The 23,477-nt window shown below is 39.1% G+C and overlaps 1 protein-coding gene across 1 annotated transcript; it reads left to right on the top strand.

The window, feature by feature from the left end:
* The first annotated feature begins 3,564 nt into the window (after positions 1–3,564).
* Positions 3,565–5,467, top strand: LOC147450646 (elongation factor 1-delta-like). The gene is made up of 7 exons (XM_086519790.1): positions 3,565–3,725; positions 4,165–4,281; positions 4,433–4,541; positions 4,629–4,740; positions 4,819–4,932; positions 5,012–5,173; positions 5,274–5,467. Coding segments are annotated over exons 1-7 (705 nt in total). The 5' UTR covers positions 3,565–3,636; the 3' UTR covers positions 5,276–5,467.
* The last annotated feature ends 18,010 nt before the right edge of the window (positions 5,468–23,477 follow it).

The raw sequence follows: 23,477 nt of genomic DNA, 5'->3' as shown, positions 1-23,477 counted from the left end.
CAATTGCTGGAATTACGGTTACAGAGAAATGCACACACCTTGGAGAAGACGAAGGAATCTCAAGGCACACAACGGAGAGCGTATTACTTAGTGTGCAATGGAAAGATTGATTGCCCTAGAATGATGGGTGTATATACAATGCACGGGGGGAAAAACCTCTTAAAGAGGGAAAAAATGCCCCGACGGTCCTAGTGTGCTCACACACATCACTACCACATGTGTATGGTAACACTCTCTTGTTGTGTCGGTGTAGCACTCCGCTCGGATTATGCATTTATGGGATTGCCAGGTATACCGAGTAGTCTGTTTTATGGTTTGTAGTGCACTATTCTCGGTATTTGCATGGCTCTCCACGCATCCGTTTGTAGCACATTGCTTGGAGGAAGATTTGGCATTGACAAGTAGATGGTGAGCATCATATCATCGGCCAAGGACCACTTTTTGTCTAAGGAAAAGTGTTTGGCAATGACAGCACAAGTGGGGTTACAGGCTTGCAACTTACAAACATTTTGTTACTCTTTAGGGCTTTCAGAGAGGATTTTATCTAGTAGCAGCCATATGCTTTTTTTTGGCCTGTGTATGCCATTGTGCTTTTGAGACACTGAAAATCTTAGCTTGTGCACAACCATTGTTGGCTTGGTCTACTAGATCTCACATGTACATGCAGTTTTACTTTGCAACAAGGTCAATTTGTCAAATGGGAGTATGTATGCATTATGCGTTGAGCAATTATTGCTCTTACACTATTGAGTGATGATTAGCTCTTTTGAGATAATTTTTATCCCCACAGGAATACGATGATTATTTACTGATGGCATCAACTTGGTCCTTGTTTACATGCAAATCCTACTACACTTAGTAGCAATTAGTTATTCATGTACATTGAGTTGCGAACATTGCCCCATATATCATTTGTGGAGCCATACTTAGATATTTTGGTAGTTACCCGACCATTTGTGAGACTTGGTTCAAACTATAGTCATGTCATGTTTGATGAGCCTTTGACACGCTGTGGTGAGGTGTTTTTGACTTGGGAGATTCTCAAAGGTTGAGATCTCTTTGGTGATACATGTTTGCTAGAGCACCCCTTTTTATGAGGCCTCACCATAGGTTATGTATAGAGAGGGCTAGATGCATTCGATGCCGTGTTGGCATTCTATTTATGTTAGTTAGTTATCAGTTTATGCACACAGCTAGTCAGCCATACTCTTTATCTCAGTCTTTGATTTTTATGAAAAAAACTTGTCATTTTTAGTTGAGATTTTTCTCCAGTTAACAAGGAAGACTTTGCCAAAATTTCCTCAAGATTTTCACCATAGTTTCTTGGTCTTCTCGCCATAGTGTTTTGCTTACAATAGTGGAAAGCATGTTACGACTAGATTTAATCATTTCATGCTTATGCATGGTTTTCGACCTAGATCATTAGTTACGGTGGGGTTGGCAACTAAAAAACCTCAACAAGTCAAGAACTTTCTCCAAGATCACATGGTGCTGAAACTTTCTCATCAAAATGTTCGACAAGCACATGATAGATACAAAAGTATTCTCATGAAAAACGTCGGCAAGTAACCTTCACAAAAGAGAAAAGGTATTTTTACGTGTGCTAGAACATTCAAAAAGTCTTAAAACTATACCAACACCTCAATTATCTTCGAGATATTGTGGGCTCTTTAAGATACTCAAGCGAGTTGGAGATATGGCTTATAAACTTTCTTTACCTACACACTCTCGTATTCATTTGGTTTTTTATGTAAGTCGTTTACGTAAACGCTTGCATAGGGACGCCACTGCCATTGACCAACATATTTTGGTGGATTTCATTAAACCTCCAACCTAGCCGCATGAACCCGAGTGCATTTTAGACTATTATGATCTACATACGTCAGCATGTGCGTTGCCAAGCATTAGTCAAGTGGAAAGACAGACTTGAAGAAGGTGCCACTTAAAAAAACATTAGCGTTCTTAAGAAAAAAATTCCCACTTTTGTTTTCAAGGACCAAAACACTTCTCCAAAGAGGGAGTAACATAAGGCCATGGGCCAATGTGAAGTCAGCTCGGGGGTTGCCTATGTAATGGCATATGGATGGGTGGAGAGCCAAGGTTTCACTGCCCTATGCCTTAAACCTATCCTCTCTATCTCCTACTCTTTCCTCTCCATAAGCATGCATCCACGCACATGCACTCAATAAATTTTTTTCTCACCAGCATAGAAATGAAAAAGAGAGAATTCGGATTCAATCTTTCGTGCCTTTTTGTCCCTAATGATAGAAAGAGAAGTAAAGATCTGCAAAAGGAGCTTGAGAATGAGGCGAGGAACAACACAAAATCAGTGGTGATGGTAAACATGATAGTAGAAGTGAACATGATAGTCGATTTGATGGCAGACGTTGCAAAAGAGATGGTGGTGGAGATTGGAATAGACATGATTGACACGATGATGGAGATCACGGTAGACATGATCGACATGAGAGAAATAAAAAAGAGGAAGACCATGATAGAGAGGCTAAATGTATAAGGCATGTTAGCTAGATAGATAGTGATCGAAGGACTCATAGATAGCATGATGATCGTAGGGATATATACCATGGATATGTAGAGAACATTTGGGCAAAGCCTCAAAGAGAATGACACAAAGCTTCCTAAGTAGTTCGCCACAAGTTTTCTCACCAGCATAGAAACACAAAAGGGAGCATTTAAATTCAGACTTCCACTGGATTTCTGTCCTTGATGATAGAAGGAGAAGATCTACAAAAGGAGCTTGAGCATGAGGTGAGGAACAACACAAAAGCAGTGTTGATGGTAGACATGGTAGCAAAAGTGAACGTGACAGTCGATTTGATGGCAAGAGTCACATAAGAGATGATAATGGAGATCATGGTAGACATGATCGACATGATGATGGATATCACGATAGACATGATCGATGTGAGAGAAGTTTGAAAGAGGAAGAGACCATGACAGATAGGCTGAATGTGGAAAGAATGTTAGCCACCACAAGTATCATGATGTATGGTAATATTAGGACTCACACCAACCAAAAAATCCGCATCAGCAACTTGTAAAGGTTCATTATCTGCATCCAAATCTCCATGTCTATGCATTTTCTTGAACTACAAAGCTAAACTATGCGGTAAGGCACAACTTCTGTGCCTTATAATTTTTGGGAAGTCATAGTGCCGACTCTCCACCATATTTTTGTATGTCACTTTTGTATGACGTGCACTATATGGTACGTAGCTTATGTCATTTCTTCATTGCATAGTGAAAACTGCAACTAGTCACATGTCACATGGTTTTCATGTAGCTTGACAAAACAACGTTCTCTGCTTTGTACACTCTCTTGCAACGCTTACTAGATGACCAAGTCAATAGTCCAATTTAAATTTTGCATTTATCTACAATACAATCTACTATATGTAAATTTTTTGTTTCTAACTCACAACAACACATCAACACAATACCAATTCCTAACCAAGCAAGACTAGTTGAGGTCTGATAATCCATCACACAAAAGGCTAGGATTATCACACAAAAGGCTATAGCATGAACCTATAAAGTAGAAAGTAGACGACAACCCAAAACCCTCATTGTCTCGTTCGATCAAGCAGGCTACAGCAAGGGTCGAGAGAAGCTTCAATGGCGCCCGTGGAGCTTCCTGATCTCAGCTCTCCTTCTGGTCTGCAGGAGTTCGACGGGTACTTGTCCGGAAAAAGCTACGTTTCCGGGTAAGGAGATCCCTCCGCTCGTGGTTCTATTAACTCTGCTTTTGCTGTGGTGGGTCTATTTGTACCTTGTGGCCATCAGCTTTGCTTCATTTGGTCCCTTGAAGTTGTTTGCGGTGGCTAGGCCTGCCAATTTGAGAGCTTGTATTGTAGCTTCTGTCCACTGACGGCAATTTGCAAAGGCAGACCCCCGCCCATCCAAAGTAGATCCAAAACTGTACTTTGATGCTTGTCTATGTGGCTCTGTAGTTGCTCAACTAGTTTACAGTATTTCGATGTCCATGAATACTGCTGCTGTTCACTGTTTTGCCATGGAGAAACTGTGGATAAAGAGTCGTAAATGCCTACCCTCTCACAGCTCTGGCATAGTGATTTTCCGGAAGGCTTTGGTGTTAGGTGGATGGTGGTCTTTAATGATAAACTTTCTGTGGGTCTATGCCAGTGATCAGCCCTCAAAGGATGATGTCGCTGTACTTTGTGCTCTCCCGCAAGCACCTGGAAGTGACCTGGCAAATGTTTCACGCTGGCACAATCACATTTCAGCCCTTCTGCAGAAACAGTGAGTTCATAAGACCCTCATACTCTTCTTATCATGTGTAGGTTGGTTGCTTCCGGAATTCAAGATTGACAGGCTGGCATTTTGATGTCTTGATTTGTTTTCCTTCATTGCGCTTCATGCTTTATTAAGCATGCGCCTTCATATTTTGCAGTTTCCCAGGCTCTCCTGTTGGAGTCAAGCTTTCAGGATCTCCCTCTGTGCAAACAAGAGAGCTGGTTGTAGACGCTCCCCCTGCCCCTGCAACGCCTCCTGCTGCTGAGGTGATTTTATTGCATGCTGGTGTTGCTGCTTCTTCATGCACGTAATGATCAACATAAATCATGACATGGCTTATTTTTGAGTGAAAGGCAGAAGATGATGACGATGATCTAGATCTATTTGGTGAGGAAACAGAGGAGGAGAAGAAAGCAAATGCAGAGCGGGAGGCACAGAAGGCTGCATCAACCAAAAAGAAAGAAAGTACGTGAAGCGTTGTGAAGAGCTTGACCAGTTTCTGCAGTTGAAATGTTTTTTATGCTCTTGTTGGACATTGAGCAGGTGGGAAGTCTTCGGTCCTTCTGGATGTGAAGCCGTGGGATGATGAAACTGACATGGTGAAGCTTGAAGAAGCAGTTCGAAGTGTCAATATGCCTGGACTTTTCTGGGGTGCTTGTGAGTAGCAAATGGTTTTGATAGTGCAGCTTTTAGAGTTGGATTGGTACGCTAAGATTTAAACATATGTGCTATGCAGCCAAGCTTGTGGCTGTTGGGTATGGCATCAAGAAATTGCAGATAATGATGACCATTGTGGATGACTTGGTGTCTGTTGATAGCATCATTGAGGAGTATTTGACTGAGGAGCCGAGGAGCGAGTTTATCCAAAGCTGTGATATTGTTGCCTTCAATAAAATCTGTAAGTAACAATGTCTTGCTATTAGGTTCACATTCTTTTGCTTAGTTTGCTTGTCCATCTGGGCGCCCGCTTACTGTTTTTTTTGGGAACTTGGCTGCAGAAATTGTGAGGGTGTTGCGGTTTTGTTGATGAGAGTGTAATAGTGGTTTGGTGATCACCTTCGTGGTGAGGCTGAGCCTCTCGGTACAATGTGGATCACTGTTAGAGACGGGTTATCCACAAGGATTTTTGTCCTACTTTATTTTTGTTTCTATTTTGTAGACTCACTAAACTAAACAGAGTTGGATTTTTTTATTCCCTCTTTGGTTTTTCCCTGTTAGAAGTCTCTTTTTAGTTTGGTGTTTGTCTATAGAGAGGCTAACTTTTAAGAGGAAAGAGTTCTAAAGCCATGGGTCAACATGAGTATCTTCTCCTGTCATTTTCTGGAAGTATTGTGAACAACCACCTTTAGTGAGCAGTCGTATGTTTTGCATGCCTGACTAGGGGAAAAGTAGCTGTGTTGTCCACTTGTAGGTGGTGAATTGCATGCGAGTGTTTGTGTATATGTAAATCCTCTGAGGGTTAGCATTTTCAAGGGAGTGCCCATCCAAACATGTTGCTGATTTGGTGGGGAAAGAGTATTTTTTTCTGAACATTTATTTTACAGCGATCAAATCTGTTACGCATATGCTTGAATTCATTTCCTCTTTAGAAGACCACCTCGGCAAGGAGATTGCATTTAAGAAAGTGGTTATATGTTAGTCTTGGAGGGAAGTTCGCTGTTGAGAAAAGTCCTTTCGAGTTGAGTTGTGCGTCTCCCTATTTATCTATCAAGGAATGGTTTTTTCGGAGCTTGTCGTATTGAACTTCATTTGTGATTTGCGAAATGTGATCAATACATTCTGATTTGGAACAGAGTTTGGGAAGGTGAAAGCCCTCTTTTTGGTATTTTGCCTTTGAACTTTCTTTTTATTTGGAACAAAATAATTATCTGTTGTGATATTTTGTCTCTTTTCTGTCTACTTCATGCTAGTTGTGCATGGATCTTTTTAAGTTTCCATGCTCCCATCACTCCGGTTTTCTTGAATTTTCACTTTTTCGTTTTCAACTGGGTTCTCATGTTCCTGTTCGGCTTTAAAGTTGTCTTTTAATATCTTTTGTCCCTTGCAGTCTGTCAAAGCTTTTGTCAATTTGAAGTGTGCGACAAGGCCTCTAACTGTGATTGCTTATATAGTTATAGTTTCTTATATGATCATTTCATTTTTGCACATTAGGACTAAACTCTTTTGTCTAAGGTTATGAAATTTAGCTAACGGTCAACACTTACAAGTGTCTTTATGTGAAACTTTGCCAGTAGAATATGGACAGAGAGAGCATCTGAATATGGAAAGGGACCAAAACCTTGTGAGCTTCTAGAGCTAATTTGAGGGGTGTTGGAAAGATGAGTAGCTCCCCTGAATCAGATTTGAAATCAATGAAAACTCTAGTGAAGAAGCCAAGGGACAGGCAACAATATGGGAGATCAGAAGGGTCAAGAAGAGCTTCAAACATTGCATGAAACTTGTTGGATTTGTAGGGAAATCCAAGTAACTTTCACGCCATTTGGAGCTTTAAAACTTAATCAAAAAACTTAAAAAAGAGGCTACTTGGTAAAGTTTCCGGACTTTGAATAACGGAGCGAATGTTTTTGTGATTTGCAACTCCAAGAGGCTCAAAGAATACAATCGAACTTGTCGGTTAAACCATCAAGGAAGAGCCCAAAAACATCAATTTTGGAGCTCAACATAGTCGGGTGATTTACTTCACATCTTATATATGTGAACATCATGTTTGGATTTGGGTGAAATATTGGATCATTTGACTAGAGGCGAAATGTGGCAATAGCTGGTACCAAAGCTTGCTATCAGCCAGTGCTCTATCCTAAATGGGCGACAACATGGGTAAACAATCCATGGTTGCATGGGACTGAAGGCAAGGTGTCAATGGGTGGCTGTGGCCGACTCATCTGCAATATAGACTTCAGTTACTCTAAACATGATAATATGGTCTTTCCTCTCAAAACTTGAGATATTTCATGAGTTTTGAGTGTTTGTCTTTTTCTCTATCAACTTTAGGAATGGAGAATGCTTTTTTTTAATGATGAAAACACCAATTTGAATTTGCAATCCTCAGCTCCTTCATCTTTAACACTTACCCAAAGAAAGAATACACATCATCGTTGATGTATTGTAAGATTACGCACTATTGCAGAAACGTAGGAGGGAGTTTTTCTTATCTCAATGGGAGAAAGGACTTAGAAGGACAAACAAGGAACATCATTTGGATCTGTGGACCGATGGGTCTATTTATCGAAAGGATCTTATGACAAATGCGTCACCTCCCTTTGCTAATATCACTAACCTCTTACTTTCACACGCGATGGCAAGGATGGGCTATTGGGGTACACAGAACATTTGGAAATGAGAGGATTAAATACGGAAAGGCAAAGAAACTTCTTGGTGATGGAAAACATGCAGCTGAAGAAACTTAATGAAGCATGCTCTCAAGAGATTTCATCAAACAAAAGAGACAATCCAAGGCCTTGAAAAGAAGATCACAAGTTTGCGAGAGAGAGACACCATGCTTGGTAGTCGGAAAAGAAAACGAGATCTGTGTAACATTGAGAACATGAAGATTGGTAGTGGTGGCCGGAAAAAATGAATACGAGCTTTAAGGTAACTCGAAGTTTGTTTCTGCTTTTGTATCTTCAATGTGCTTCACGAAGAAATGGATACATTTTCCTATACATGATCATAACGCATGGTTCTTTTTTGGCAGGTCTTTACTGCATCCAAACTTGAACGGTACAGGCTTCAATGTTGGAGTGCATTATAGCCATCTGGTTCCAAAAAAAGTAGTTGAAGAGATGACAACTCAGAAAAAAATTTGTAAGTTGAAAGGGAGGCTCCTTACCTTCTTCATGGACGAGAATCAGTTGGAAGGTCTCAAAGTCATTACAAGGTACTTAGGAAAGCATCAATAGGCGGCGTGCAGGCCAGAAGGTTTCTTGGGTTTAGTCTCGAAGGTTCAGATAGAGAAGAAAAGAGAAACATGTTCAACAAATGGAAACAGTTACATAAAATGGTTAAAGACAATGCTGGTGGTGGGGCAATCCAAAATCACAAGGCGAACGTGTGAAAATCACTAGATAAAATTTTTCACTACATTGAGCAGCATTCTTGGGACCAAAGTAAGCTCATATCATTTCAAGCAGCCTTGCTGGATTGGAAGAAGGCTTACCTTACAGGGTGGGGTGGGCAACATATCACACATTACATGGTGGGTTAGCATTCTACGTATACAAAACAAAATTTTAAATTGTACTCTACTAACCATTTTGTTGTATTTCAATGCAGCACATATTGTTCAACCATGGTCCATATTTTGCCAAGACATACGGCTCACTATCAATATGGTCCACACAAGGCATGGAAAAAATCCACTACATGGCAAAAACATGTTATTTTAAGCACACTAGACGTTGAGGAGGAAAGGATAAGACCAATAGCCAATTAGAGTTACACCAATGGGCTTATAGACGACTAATTAATAGAGCAAGGCAAAAGGAGCTTCTTAAGAGTTCAAAAACTACACGATCTTTACAACACATCCACAAAGAGACCAAACAGATGGCTTGGGGAAATTCAAATGCGGGGGAGCACCATGCGAGGTGGCAATAGTCACGAGTCAAGAGCGGGAGAAGATGGACCTCAGCCCGTCGTTTTTATCCTCTTCGATGCACCTCCTTTCTTATTCCTCACTTTGTACCTCTTCGATGTGCAAGCTCTGTAGACAAGCTCGTTCCTCTGTTGATGGCAGCATCCCTACGGGCATTAGGCGTCTTATTTCCCTAAAAAACAACCGCTTGTTGTATGGATCTAAGGTCTTCGAGTCCTCAACCCCTGCAGCCAGAGCTTGAGCTGTGTAGGACATGAAATAGGGGGCTCTGAGTGCTTGGCACCCATACCCAATGCCAAAGACGCGTAGAGTAAACTATTTCTCAATCAAAATTATTCTTTCTACGTTTAGTGGGAGGGGGTGTCCACCACACAATCTTGTAATAACTTTCATTGCAAATAGTGGGAACTTTGCATTGTCCTCGGAGTATTCCTTGTGGTATATTATGATCTACAAAAAAATAGTAAAGCATTTATGGGCCGTTGTTAGACAAGGGGAACTAGAACCTAGGAGTTCACCTCCCAACCACCCACTATATAGCATGGCCCCTAGCCCTTTGCCCTAGTTGGACTCCCTTTCCACACTGCCTAGCCCGGCCTTGCCCTTGTCTAGTCCGGCCTTGCAGGTGTCCTGACATTACTCCTCCCTTAAGAAGAGTTTTCGTCCTCGAAAACCAAAGTGGGAAACTTCATCTTAAGAACACTAATGTTTTCCCAAGTGGCACCTTCCTCAGGCCGATCTTTCCACTTGATTAAGGCTTGTTGACATACATGATGATGCGTACGTAACTCATGATAATCGAGAACACATTCAGGTTCATGCGATAAGGTAGGAGGTTCAATGAAATCTACCAAAATCTATTGGTCAATGACATTTTCGTCCCCATGTAACTGCTTACGTAAATGGCTTACATGAAACACCGGATGAATACGAGAGTGTGTAGGTAGCAATAATTTGTAGGCACAATCACCTACTCACTTGAGTATTTTGAAAGGCCCACAATATTGGGGAGATAATTTAGGTGTTGGCCCACTTTTCAAACTTTCTGAATGTTTTGGCACACGTAGGATAAAAGGGCCAAAATAAAACCGGGTGATGTGGAGGGACCCTTGGCCCCCTAACTTTAAGAAGGTAAAGGTCTAGGTTTGGGACACAACAAGCCCGTTTGCGAGGCGGTTAGCTGTGTGTAGTGTGAAATCGTGGTCGTCATATCCTAGATCCTGGTTCAAGCCTCACTGGGTGCAATGTCCTAAATTACCCTTGGTGTGGCCTCCCATTCATGGCCACTTTTGTTACACACAGATTTTTGCTCGCCGTCGTGTGCTATTGTCGAAGCTCTATTTGTAGACTGATTTTTAGGGGAGGTAGGAGGTGTTGCCCTCTTTCGATTGCACCAATCCAGTTTGAAAATGGTGCATTCATTGTGTTGGCGGCAATTTGCCGCCGACCTTAGGTGACCCACTATTGGGTGTTTAACCCCATACAACCTTGTTCTTAACATTAGATGATTCCTAGAGCAATCAAGAATGTATGATATGAAATTGAGAGACTAGTTAAGCGAATTACATAATTAACGTCCTTTTGTAACCTTTTCTTAGAGGATACGACTTTACATTATTGATATTTTCAGTGCATGAATCATGATTCTCTCTCTCTCTCTCTCTCTCTCTCTCTCTCTCTCTCCTCATTAGTGCAAATAAAAAGAGAGATCTCCTAATTTGAAAGATCTCCCACAATTAATGTGATGTTTGGACTAGTTTTCTTATAATTGTTTAATTCTTACAAATCAAACCATTGCAATGGTTAATAAGGTGTACTCTCTTGTTTGTGAATTTTTTTAATGTTATTATATAGGGACTTGGTAGGTGTACAATAATTGTACTTTAGGCTGAAAACACTTTATGTATCAGAGAACAATTTTGATAATAAAGGATTTTTAAATATGGTACATGTCCATGTCTACATTTCGAGATCTAGATTCTACAATGAGATAAACACAAGTAGTCTTTGTTGCATAATATGTCAGGGCATTGGTTGAGGTACATACCATCCTTCTTCCATCGAGACAGACTTGAGATGCTCTCTTCATATGTTTTCAAAGGAAGTAAACCTTGCTCCTTTGACTAGAACAACATTACTACATGGTAAGGGAGGTTGTTGACCTAAGGCTGTGACTAAGGTTTTTTCCATTTCCATTGCTGGCTTTGGCATTTGAACCATGTTAGGTGGATACCTATATATAGGTGTTCCTTGTGATCTCAATGTCTCAATACATTCATGTCATACTTTGGTCTATAGTAGCATTTATGGGCCTCATGATTAGTCCATTTACATTCAATAGCACACCACTTTGGTCACTTTGGCTGGCTTATTCATTGCCCCCACAGGTGGTCCTTGTTTCACTACTCAACAACATTTGTCTATATAGACTTAAGATAATGTTATTCATCCCCTACATCATGTCTTGATATTCAACCATACAAGGGGTTACCACATGACCAATTTGCATGGGTACCACATCTACCAACATTTTCAAGTAAATCAAGGGTTTGTGCAAATTTCAGACCAGAAAATGTGTGTGCACTATTTTGATATCCAAACACATGCAAACTTACCTGTAGACAGTATGCACAAGCTATATGTAAGGCCAAAGTATACTATTGCACACATTGTTAGTAATTGCTATCATTAATAAATGATTAACATTTTAAGTTTTAGTTTATTCTAGACTAATCATCCCTTTCATATTTTTAGCACATAGCTAGAGAGTAGGTTCCAGGCTATGTAGAGGTAGTTTTGAAGTATTCAGAACTTGCCAATGGATACTTGCCAAGGACCTCTTTAGAATAGTTTAAATTAAATAATGGCAGGTGTTGGATGCTTGAGGCTTGTGGTTAAGTTGGAGAGGTCATCACTAAGTCAAGATTAAATTGGTAGTGTTTTATAATTAATTTTCATATCTATATACCATTTTATGTTTTTATAGGAATAGGGTAAGTACAACCACTCATTGGAGATGTGAAAAACCCCAAAACAATCTAGAATTTGCTTTTGGGAAAACTTGAAGTTTTTATAGCTTTGGTAGCTCTAAATTCATTCTAGAAAATTTTTAGTGCATTTCGTATTGATTGGAGGTGCAAAACCACTTGTTCGATAGTCTACCACAAGAAGAAAAAAAAAAAAACTGTCAATTTATGGGATGTAATTTACTTGACTAGTGCATGAAGATTACAAGAGGTTATCAATCTTAAAAAAATCCATCATTGCTTAATCCTATTCATCAAGTCAATTTATGGGATGTAGTTGACTTGACTAGTGAATGGAGGCTACAAGAGGTTATCGATCTCTTAGAGAAATCCATCACATCTTACTTCTATTCAAGTTTTAATCTCAAGTGTTTGTAAAATATCAAAAGCTAGTCTTCTAATCACAAGCTTAAATGAGAGTTTAAAAAAAGCTTTAGTGCATAAAACGGAACCAAACGCACTTGGTAGGTAGGCAAGACTTAATAGAACACTCCTACAGTCAAAATTCTCAAATCAATGCATGAATAAAAAGGATTATCAACATTATCCAATATTTAGCACATTGATATCAACATTGCATACAATCTATAGCTTCATCTAAGGGAGCTCTATCCTCTTCTATACTTAGAAATTGAAACAAATGTATAGAACAAGTAGAATGAACTAATTTGGCAAGAGGATTGGCTACACCAAAAACACAAAAACTTCACAAAAAACTTATGTAGAATTGAAGAGATTTCCATTATGATCACAATCCAAGTTACGGAATTGCAATATGACATTATACAAGGGAGGCACAAGTAGAAGAAACAAAAAGGTAGATTCAAGTACTAAGAATGAGAGCATGCTTGCTTTCATCATCCAAAATTTATAAAAAAATTACAAAAATGGGCTTTTATACCTTAGACAAAGGTCAAAATGGGTTTTTAGTAAAAAATGATTTGTCATGTTTACTGAAAGTAAATTAAATACAAATTAAAAGCTTGTGGCCCGAATCCACTCAAATAATTTCTTGCATACATTTGCAAAATTAATAAATTGCATAGCTTTATCCATAGAATTTGTGTAGTTCTCTTTTATATGTGAAGTGAAAAATTACATCCTAGCCACTCTCAATTTTGCTTTTAGTGGATTGTGTTAGTTGCTACTAATGCATACTACATGAAAAAGTCTCCACGATTCATTCTCACCATATAGAAAAAGAACTAGCTTACTACAAAGTTATGATTTGTTTTAAAGAAGTGCTCATAATACAATAAATCTAATGCATGTAGCTCCATTCATCACAATCTGTAAGTAGCATATGCTGTGCAGAAAAAAAGAACATGGGACAATGCTAGATAGCACTGCTGATCGGCTTTAGAAGAAAATCAAGTGTAGGGAAAGATGCATTTCAAAATGTCAATTTCTTTAAATGGTATATTCATGATTCATTCCCCCCCAAACTTCAAATAACCACTCTGCAAAGGAAGGCTTGCTTTCATTTACTATCATGATTTGGTTTAGTGGAAAGAGGGCAACTCTCTCTCTCTCTCTCTCTCTCTCTCTCTCTCTCTCTCTCTCTCCTCCCCCCCCCCCCCCCCCCCCCCCTTGATTTGTGCATCTTATCCTCCTTGTCCTAGTGATATTGTAAACGTATGATAATGGAGGACTAAAGGCATTGCTATGGAAGTTAAACAAGAAATGTTGACTCTAGTTGATGTGCATCTTGGCATGCTTACATACTAGGAGCACTCTACAATGGAGGAGGATTCCATTCAATGCGCGATCATTTTCAATGTTTGTAACACATCGAATCTTGGCAAGCATCCAACATTTAACGTGTAGATTTTCATGGAGAATGTGGCATTGTCCATGATGATGAATTCACAAGAGTCGACTCCTATTGCAAAAGTCTCTAGGAATTATCAAGGTTGGATGTTGATCCTTGTACAAGGCAAAGCCATAGAGCTTTGATCACACAATGATGATCTTCAAGGTCAAAACTACACATGCTCCTTTGGCATGTTGAATGGGCTAGACAACATAATTCACATGCTAAATAGCATAGTTGACACAATATGTAGCAAAATTCACATACTACATATCATAGCTGATCTACTGAATAGTATAGTTCACAAGCTAGATAGAATACTCGGCATGCTACATAGCTTAGTCTACCTAGCATAGTTGACATGCTAGATAGCAAAGTCATAGCTGGCATGCTAGAAAGCATAGATGACATGCTAGATACCATAGTTGATATGATAGTTAGGATACTAGACATGCTTGATAGCATAATAGAAATGACAGACATCATAGTTGACATGCTAGATAAAAAAAGTTGACATGTTAGAAAGCAACATTAATATGCTACATAATCCACGTGAAAGATAGAATAGTTGACATGATAGGTAGTATACTAGACATGCTAGATAGCATAGTTGACATACATGCTAGACAACATAGCCGACATGTAGATAGCATAATCAACATGAAAAATACCATTTAACATGATAGATAGGATATTAAACATGCTAGATAACATTGTTTCCATCTTAGATAGCAAAGATGATATGATAAATATCATAATAGGTGACATGCGAGATATCAAAGTTGAGATGTTAAAAAGTAACATTTACATGCTAGATAGCATGTTCAACATACCAGATAACATAATCAACATGAAAGATAGTGTAATTGCCATGCTAAATAGCATAGTTGACGTGCTAGATAGCATATCATACATACTGGACACCAAAAGTGATGTGCCATGCCTATCATGGGTAGCAATCTAGCTAGAAAATTGAAGGTACAAGATAGCATATTGTATGCAAAAAATGCATACCTGACATGTTAGATAGATAGTCAACATGCCAGATAACATAGTTGACATGGTATAAGCATAGTTGACATGCTAGATAGATAGTTGACATGATATGAGAATCATTGACATGCTAGATAGATCGTTGATATGTTAGATAAAGAGTTGACATGCTAGATGCAAAGCAAGAGCGACAAAAGCATATGTGTGTGGGTGTATGCATGTGGGGTGCACACACACACATGTGCGGGTGCGTGTATGCATGGTGCATATAGAGAGGAAGCAATTGTGTGGGTGGAGTCCAGTGTAGAACACATTGACTCCTTATTTCTTTTATCTATAAAGGAATAAGGTTATTCATAGTGAGTCAGTCAATAGTCAGTGGTAGCTAGCGAGGTCCTAGGCGTCTGACCCCTGGGGTGAGGCACATCCCGCCTTCACCCCAACATACTCTCACTTAAAGATGAATGTGCTAATAAGTGGGCCCTACTAGCAAAACTACTACTATGTACAAGATATAGGTTAGAGACTCTCTCAACCTATGCCCACTAGATTGCTCACTCAATTTGCATACAACTGTATCACCTCTAATGATAGGCAAGTGTGTGTATTCATTCTCGAGCATGTATGCATATCTTATAGGTATCACATAATGGCATGCATATCTCCACGATGCGTCATGCTAGTGTCAATCATCGCATAACTGAAAATCCTTGTTGCAAATGCTCCCATTGTAGGTACTAGGTTGGGTCTCAACACTAATAGGTTGCACATGAGACACCCCAAGGCTGACAAAATCTACGCAATCCTAACTATCCTAGCCACCTCAGCACTATCTATATGCCTACATCCTTAGGACTACTCATCATGTATGAATGTGTTTTAGGATGGTCATCACGTCCCTGCCATCCATAGGTGCATCTACTTGTCCTGGTATCACTCTATTTTATATATATCCATCTTTGGCTCTAGGGAATAGACCTGCTCTAGCTTTGTCTACACAGACTGACAATACAAGCTGTGTCTCACTAGCAAAATCCCGATGTACCTCTGTCTCTATAAAGTCCATTGACATGTCCTACACACCTAAATACTGTGTCTATGAGCATAATGGAGCTCACTCGCAAATGAGACACCTCTTGTCTCTCACTCATCACATGTCAATGTGATGAGGACTATGCCGTCTCATACCTAAGAAATGTGCAGCAGATAGACAATGTAGCTCCTAGGTCCTTGTGCAATCACTAGAGAACGCACTTGGAAAGACTGCTCTCAAAGTAGTATATGGCATCCACCATAGCCTGCTAAATATTTCACTAAAATCATACTTTGTCTTAGTTGAGGAACATAATGTACATGTAGCATATATGATGCACAACTGCACAGTGAAAATCATACATCCCTTGTATCTACAATGTCATATTTTGAACCATCAGCTAGATGCAGACTACAAAGACCCCACAAGAGAATGCGCTAAACCACTCACAACAACATGTGATGTGAAAAAATGCATCCTCATCCAATAACAAGTGGGAAGAAGCATCACATGTACTAGACATACAGGCAAGAGTGACATCACCATCATTGGCATACAAAACTACCTCTGTAGCCAGTGTCAGAATTCTCTCTGCATCACTTATACATTGCTGCATTTACTTCATACATCGGAAGCAATGACACATAATGTGCTCTATGTGATGAAAATGCCAACATCACATAAATTGCAAAGAACGAGACCATCATCTCTCAGGAGTCATCACTGTTGACTTGTCACACATAATGTCAAATGATGTTAAAGCAGGGAATAACGCATATGCATCAAAGTGGGAGATCACTCAACCACTACACACTCACAATCATGACCAATGCGTCAATCCGATCCTTGCATATACGACCTTTAGCTCAATGTAAGTCTACCAAAAAAAAAAACACGTACATGATTAGTGCCCAAAACCCTCTGCTAAACCAAGCAAAAGTAGCTCTAAGCAAGCGCAAATAGATAATTCAAACACAATGGTATCACTATAAGCAAGTAATACTAAAACAACTTGGGATAAACATCTCTCACAAGAGCATAAAATTTTACTAGTGGAAACCCCCTCTACTTTGGAAGCCTACATCTCTAACATCATCAATTATATCATTGGTTGCTATCTCCCTACTATATAAAAAAATCTTAAGCTACACATTTTGTATCCAAGCATATCAAGCATTTTCCCCATCATTCTAGCCCACTTTGTACTCCATCATTTGCATGTATAGTTTTTTATCAATCTACTTCATGATTTGCTAACTCCCTACTCTATAAAAGAAGCATAAGCTACACATTTTGTATCCAAGCATATCAAGCATTTGTCCCATCATTCTAGCCCACTTTGTACTCCACCATGGCTCTAAAGAGGAAGGCCATTGCAAAGGAGCACCAATCTCTTATGCTTGGGGAAAAGTAAGAGAGCATGATGATTTCATATTGTTTGACCCTGGCTCTACTCACAACTTCATTTTTGTTGAGCTAGCTACCCAGCTAGGAATTCAAAACTTTGAGATGGGAGATGTGGTATAAACAGATGGAGCTTTCAAAGGGCAAGGGTCAATCCGTTGATTGGGAAGCTAAGGCTCCATGTACACATCTATTTTGTTAAAGAATATTTCTTCATCTCTCCACTCAAGCATGAAGATGTTATCCTAGGGGCACCATGGTTTGTTGATCGCATGGCTACCACTATGAAGTTCCCTGAGAGAAAAGTCCTCTTTTTCTATCAAGGCAAGGATGCTGCACTTGATGTAAATAGTTCAAGAAACACTGTACCTCTTGTACAAATTTAAACTTTAAAAAAAGTAATGAAAATTTCTCTTTCTTGTTACATTGTTTTTAGTCTAAGAAAGATGCATATGTTCCTAATGAAGTAAAAAATGAAACTAAAGAGGAGTTATGATTCTCTAGTTTCCTAAATGAGTTTCAAGACGTGTTTACGGATGACATTCCTAGGGAGCTACCTCCCAAAAGGGGACAAGATGATCATTCCATAGAGCTTTTACCTGGTAGTTCACCTCCTAATAAACCTCCTTATTGAGTCTCATTTGCTCAGCAAGAGGAGATTATGAGGCAAGTGAATGAGCTTGTGGAAAAAGGATGGTCAGGCCTAGTTCATCTCCATTCTATTCACCAGTTCTACTAGTATAAAAGAAAGATGATACTTATAGAATGTGTGTGGACTATCGGGCGCTATATCAGATAACCATAAAGGATAGATTTCCTATTCCTAGGATAGAAGGTCTATTTGATAAGCTACAAGGGTCCACCTAGTTTAGTAGAATAGACGACAAAAGTGGCTATGACCAGATAAGGGTAGTACCTGAAGACATTTATAAGACGGAATTTCGAATAACCTTTGGCTTATATGAATTCTTGGTAATCCCTTTTAAACTTACCAATGCGTTGGCAACATTTAATTGAGTGATGAAAAGGCTCTTTAGACCTCATCAAAGCTTCATGAGAGTGTTCTTTGACAACATTAACATCTACTCAAAGTCTATTGAGGAACATAAGCAGCATTTTCAAGTAATATTTCGAGTTTTGAGAGATAATAATCTTTACATTAATCAAAAGAAAAGTGAATTTCTTTTTAAAGAGATTCAGTATTTAGGTCATATTATCCTTCAAGTAGGGATTCGAATGGACCCTGAAAAGTTAGAGGTAACGAGAAGGTAATAAAAGAATGATATATACCAACGAATCTACATGCATTGAGAAACTGTATAGGAATGTGTGCATATTTTAGATGCTTCATAGAAAAAATTATCATTCATAGTAGGCCACATTATATGATTTGACTAAGAAGAATGTTGAATTTTTATGGACTACAAAAGAGAATGAATCTTTTGAAAATTTAAAGGCAAAGCTTGGCTCTTAGTCCGTGCTAATATTACCAAACCTTTCAAAGCCTGCTTGTGGACAATGCCTTGGAGCTATTTTGCTTCAAGAAGGGCATGTCATAGCATACGGAAGTAGAATATTGGATGACCAAGAAAAGAATCTAGGCATATATGAAAAAGAGTTGCAAGCTATCTTACATGTCCTAGATGCATGGAAGCATTATCTCCTAAGCACTCCATTTCTTTTGTGCAGACATCATCAAAGTCTTAACTAATTTTTGATGCAAAATAAATTAAGTGATGAGCAACTAAAGTGGAAAAATATTCTCTCATAGTTTAATTTTCATATTGCTCACATACCTGATAAGCACAACCAAGTGGCCAATGCACTTTCACGAAGGCCAAGGGTGAATGCCGCATCAATAGCTACTCACAATGATCTATCCTCTATGATAGATGAGTATGCTATGGATCCAGATTTTAAAGATGTAATGTTAGCTATTGCACTAGGGAAGAAAGAGGAACCATACAATGTGCAAGATTTTTATCTTATCTATAACAATAGACTATGCGTTACCCATAGTTTATGTGAAAAGGTTATGTACAAATTTCATTTTCCCTAGCGGGACATAGAGGGATTCAAGCTACTTTCAACAGAGTAGAGATGTACTTTTATTGGACAGCAATGAAGGTAGACATACCAGACTATGTTTCCAAATGCATTGTATGCCAAAAGACAAAATACGACAGAGGGAAGAATCCTGGCTTACTTCAACCATTGCCTATACCCGATTCCCCATGGGAAAGTATATTCATGGAATTCATCTTTGATTGCCAAAATCCATACATGGGAATATGGAAATAGTAGACCGGTTTCGTAAGCAAGCGCATTTCATACCAGTCAAAAAGACTATTCAAGCACACCATATGATGGCAACCCTCTTTATTTCACATGTCTTTAAGTATCAATGGTTTACCAACATCTATAACGGAGATTCAAGAATGACCAACACTTTTTGGAAGGGTCTCTTTGAGAATTTGAGTACTAAGTTGAGTTTCTCCTTGGCATATCACCCACAAACGGATGGCCAAAGTGAGATAGCAAATTTTTAGCAAATGTTTCTATCAGTGATCTACTTAAAGCCTATGTGACGGGAGTAGATCAAAGAGATCAATGGAGAAATCATTTACCCTTAGTAAAGTATGCATACAATAATACTGTCCATACTTCTGTAGAAAAGGCATCCTTTGAGGTAATTGAAGGAAGACCCAAGATCCCATTGATAGTCAAGACACTTGGGAAGGTATTTGCTATCGATCACAAGAAAAAAAGCAAAAGGCTGTTGGCTGATAAGCATAGACGAGCCTTGACCTTCAAAGAAAATGATTGGGTATCGTTCAAGTTCCCAAAAGCACACCTAAGACACACTACAAACAAAGGAACACAAGGACGCCCAATGTGTCACCAAAAATAGTATGCTAGTTTAGCAAAAAGATATTATATCCCATTTCAAATTATTAAGCCTATCAATGAGACAACTTACAAGTTAAGGTTACCAAGTACCTAGCTCATTCATAATGCCTTTCATGTGAGCCTCTTGAAGCCATTTAAAAGAAGCGAGCCACCCAAGAACCAATAATTGAAGAACCACGTGAGTCTCATAGTCAAGAAGAGATTTTGTAGCCAAAGAGCATCTTTTGACACGAAGCCAAGGTTTTAAGAAGTGGTAAGACTATTCGACGATAGCTTGTCAAATTTAAGGACTATCCTTTTGAAGATGCACAGTGGATGCAAGACATATAGCTAAATGATAATGAAAACCTTCTACATACTTGCACAATGACTCCTATCGAAGGTGAGAATCATGTATGAACATGTATATTTTATAAAATATTTGTCTTGTTATGATTCTCAGATTTCTTTCAAATGTTCATAAGTTTTAAGTGTATGTATACCATGAATCAAGCTTGCGGCAGCTTAGTGGCTCAAGCATCTAGTAGACCTTGCAAATCTACTATGAAAGATGATTAGGTCTAAGTAAAGACATTTTTGCGACAGCTAAGTCTTTCAAACACCAAGTGCAGTTAGTCACCATTGGGGAAGAATGTCGATAGGTAAAAAGGGATCCTCTACTCAAAGTAATAGGACTAAAAATGACTTTATTTTTCCAACCCCATAGTCGAGGACAACTATGATTTTAAGAGAGAGCTAATGTCATGAATATTAATTTCAAACCTTTTAAAAGTAATTTCCATCTCAATTTGGCCACTTAAGTCTAGAGAAAATAAAAAGGGAACAAGTGAAATTGATTAAGTGCTGATGGACCACCAACCCGGTCAAGGCTTGGGACCAAAAGGGGAAAAGTCCATAAAAGAACAAGGTTAATCGCTATCTAGTTGTATTGGTCATATGTACAAATCAAGGAAGGATAAATATATCACGAGCAGCCTTGATAAAAAATACACGACAAAGGAGATAACCAAAAGTAACTATAGGAGTCTAAAAATACAAAGTAGCTTAGCTAAGTTCAAGTCATTATAATAACTTTTTAGACTCTAATTAGGTCTCCCCAATCTCAAAAAAATAAGAAGACTTTTAAAACATCTTAAGTGCATAAGTGAAGGGCTACTTTAGGAAATGAAAAGACTCATGAAAGTGGAAAGTCAAAAGACTTTCTCTTTAGAGTTTCTTCTCATTAGAGTGTTCTTGCACTATATAGATAGTGATTTTTTTTTTTGGAAGCCATTAGGAATAATTAATATATAGATCATGAAAATTGGAAAGCCGTAGGGTGAAATTCTAACTTGCCACAGATCGTCTAAATTTAGTAGGTCTAAATTTAGCAAGTTTAAATTTACAAGTTTTGGAAGCAGCTTGGCAGCACCTCCACATCATTGTACTAAGGTTTTGCACAATATGTGAAAGTTTTAAATCCCAAAGGGTAAGTTTTATTTTTATCAAAGTTTATCGTAATTTAGCAGGTAGATTATAGCCCCACGTCAACCTCATAAGCCTTCAAGGTTTGTGAAAAGGTCTTGCACCCAAGCTAATTAATAAAAGGGTAAGTTTATGGTTTTTAATAAATAAAAGGAAAAATCTAAAGACTAAGGTTAGATCATCCCTTTCTCATTTTGTAAGTTGACTTTAGTCCTTCATTACTAAGCTTAGCTATGATACATGTCCATAGTAGCACATACTTGCATTGTGTGAACTTAACAAGTGTGTGTGAGTGTGCGTCATGTTTTCAAGAAGAGTACAAAGAGAGGGAGGGGGGCCTCAGCACTAAAGGGCACGGGGCCAAGCGGTGGGATCAACGACTGTTGATCTCTGCGTGGATCTCGAGGCGGATGTGTGGTTCACTAAAAAGTGTGGCCCCCCATGCACCCTCGCGATTCGAACCCGCAACCTCCCACACGCAAGGCTTATGCTCTATCCATCTCACCTGCACACACATTGTGACCACTGTGAGAGACTTAAGCATAATAAATAAACTCGTCCCCCATGTAGTTTTTGTCTGAGTTTACTTTTCGACATTCGGCTTTACTTTTTTTAACCGAGTTTACTTTTCGACGATTTAACGGTTCACTATCTCTCGATGCCCGTGTTTCCACTCACGCGCCATCGATCCCATGATCGGAACTCCATTTAATACTCCATGCCCTTTAGTGCTTTGGGGGGGGGGGGGGGGGGGGGGGAGGGCGAGGTCAAGTTTTTTCATGTATGGCAAGACGGAAAAAGCGTAAGAGTATGCTTGAGTTGCATTATGAAGTATTCACACCTCATTAATCAAGTTGCAAGCATTGCAATTCAAGACTAGTTACACACTTGCATAAGCATATAAGGAGGGGTTGGTGGGGATTTTTGACTCTCTTGCTCCTCTCACACTATATCTCAAGTGCCTCAAATAGTCTTTTGTGTGTGTGTGTGTGTGTGTGAAAGACAAAAATTGAGAGAGAGAGAGAGAGAGAGAGAGAGAGAGAGAGAGAGAGAGAGAGAGAGAGAGATAATTATCGTCCATGGAGGTCATTTATGACCTATGGGACCAAAAAACAACACATTACAAAAGGTTCCTTCTAAGTGAAGGGATTGTCAAATACATCTCAGTTAAGGACTGAGGGTCCAACGAGGGTGAACAAAAGAGAAAATAGGGTAAACAATCCTAACAAACCTAAGGAGGGGTAGGTGAGAGGGGATTTTGGGAGTTTAAAACTCTTGGATAATGGCTTTACCTCCTCGATAAACTGTCCATTTTCTTGCCGTGCATGCTTCTTGCACCTTTTGTGGTTCTACCTTCTTCTATTTGAGTTGGGCGGATGAGAGGTCTTTTGCAAACCAGATTTTAGTGTCCTTGAGAAGCCTTGATTACTCAAGGAGTTTGATTTGGTCCGCCTTGATCTTGAAAGTGAGGATCACATGGTTGGTGCGATGCTCGTGTGTAAGGGAGTTGATTGTTGCTAGATCCCAATGTGTGAGAGAGAGAGAGAGAGAGAGAGAGAGAGAGAGAGAGAGAGAGATGCCTATTTGCATACTTCAACATCCTAGGAACAATCTCATGGGACCTCAAAGATCAATTTGACGATGTTTGAACTTCTCTTTGATGGTTTAGTGGTCGAGTTTGACTCCCACTTTGATAGGTTCTGTCAGCCACATATGCTTGTGTGGCTAACTCACGCGGCTACACATTACATATAGTCATAGGTTTTGCAGATCTTTGCGGGCAGTTTTATTGTGGGATGCATTTTGAGCGTGTTTTCTCACTACTAGATTTTTTCTTGAGATTTTGCTCAAGTTACAAGCGAGACTTTGTCAGATTTCACCATGGTTGGTTTCTTGGCATCCATATAGAAGACATGTGTGATGCTTCAGAGTGGATAATGATGACTAATGAGAGACGGTGGTCTC

The sequence above is a fragment of the Adiantum capillus-veneris genome, chromosome 9, assembly GCF_014529385.1.
Source record: "Adiantum capillus-veneris isolate H3 chromosome 9, ASM1452938v2, whole genome shotgun sequence".
Classification (NCBI taxonomy): Eukaryota; Viridiplantae; Streptophyta; class Polypodiopsida; order Polypodiales; family Pteridaceae; genus Adiantum; species Adiantum capillus-veneris.
This window is presented reverse-complemented; position numbering and strand designations above follow the sequence as displayed.

What these genes read in the sequence shown, in the direction of transcription:
- LOC147450646 (XM_086519790.1), top strand. Translation starts at nt 3,637, where the DNA reads ATGGCGCCCGTGGAGCTTCCTGATCTCAGCTCTCCTTCTGGTCTGCAG. An exon ending in GGAAAAAGCTACGTTTCCGG is followed by an intron (nt 3,726 to 4,164) that starts GTAAGGAGATCC and finishes GGTCTATGCCAG; the next exon opens with TGATCAGCCCTCAAAGGATG. An exon ending in CAACGCCTCCTGCTGCTGAG is followed by an intron (nt 4,542 to 4,628) that starts GTGATTTTATTG and finishes TTTGAGTGAAAG; the next exon opens with GCAGAAGATGATGACGATGA.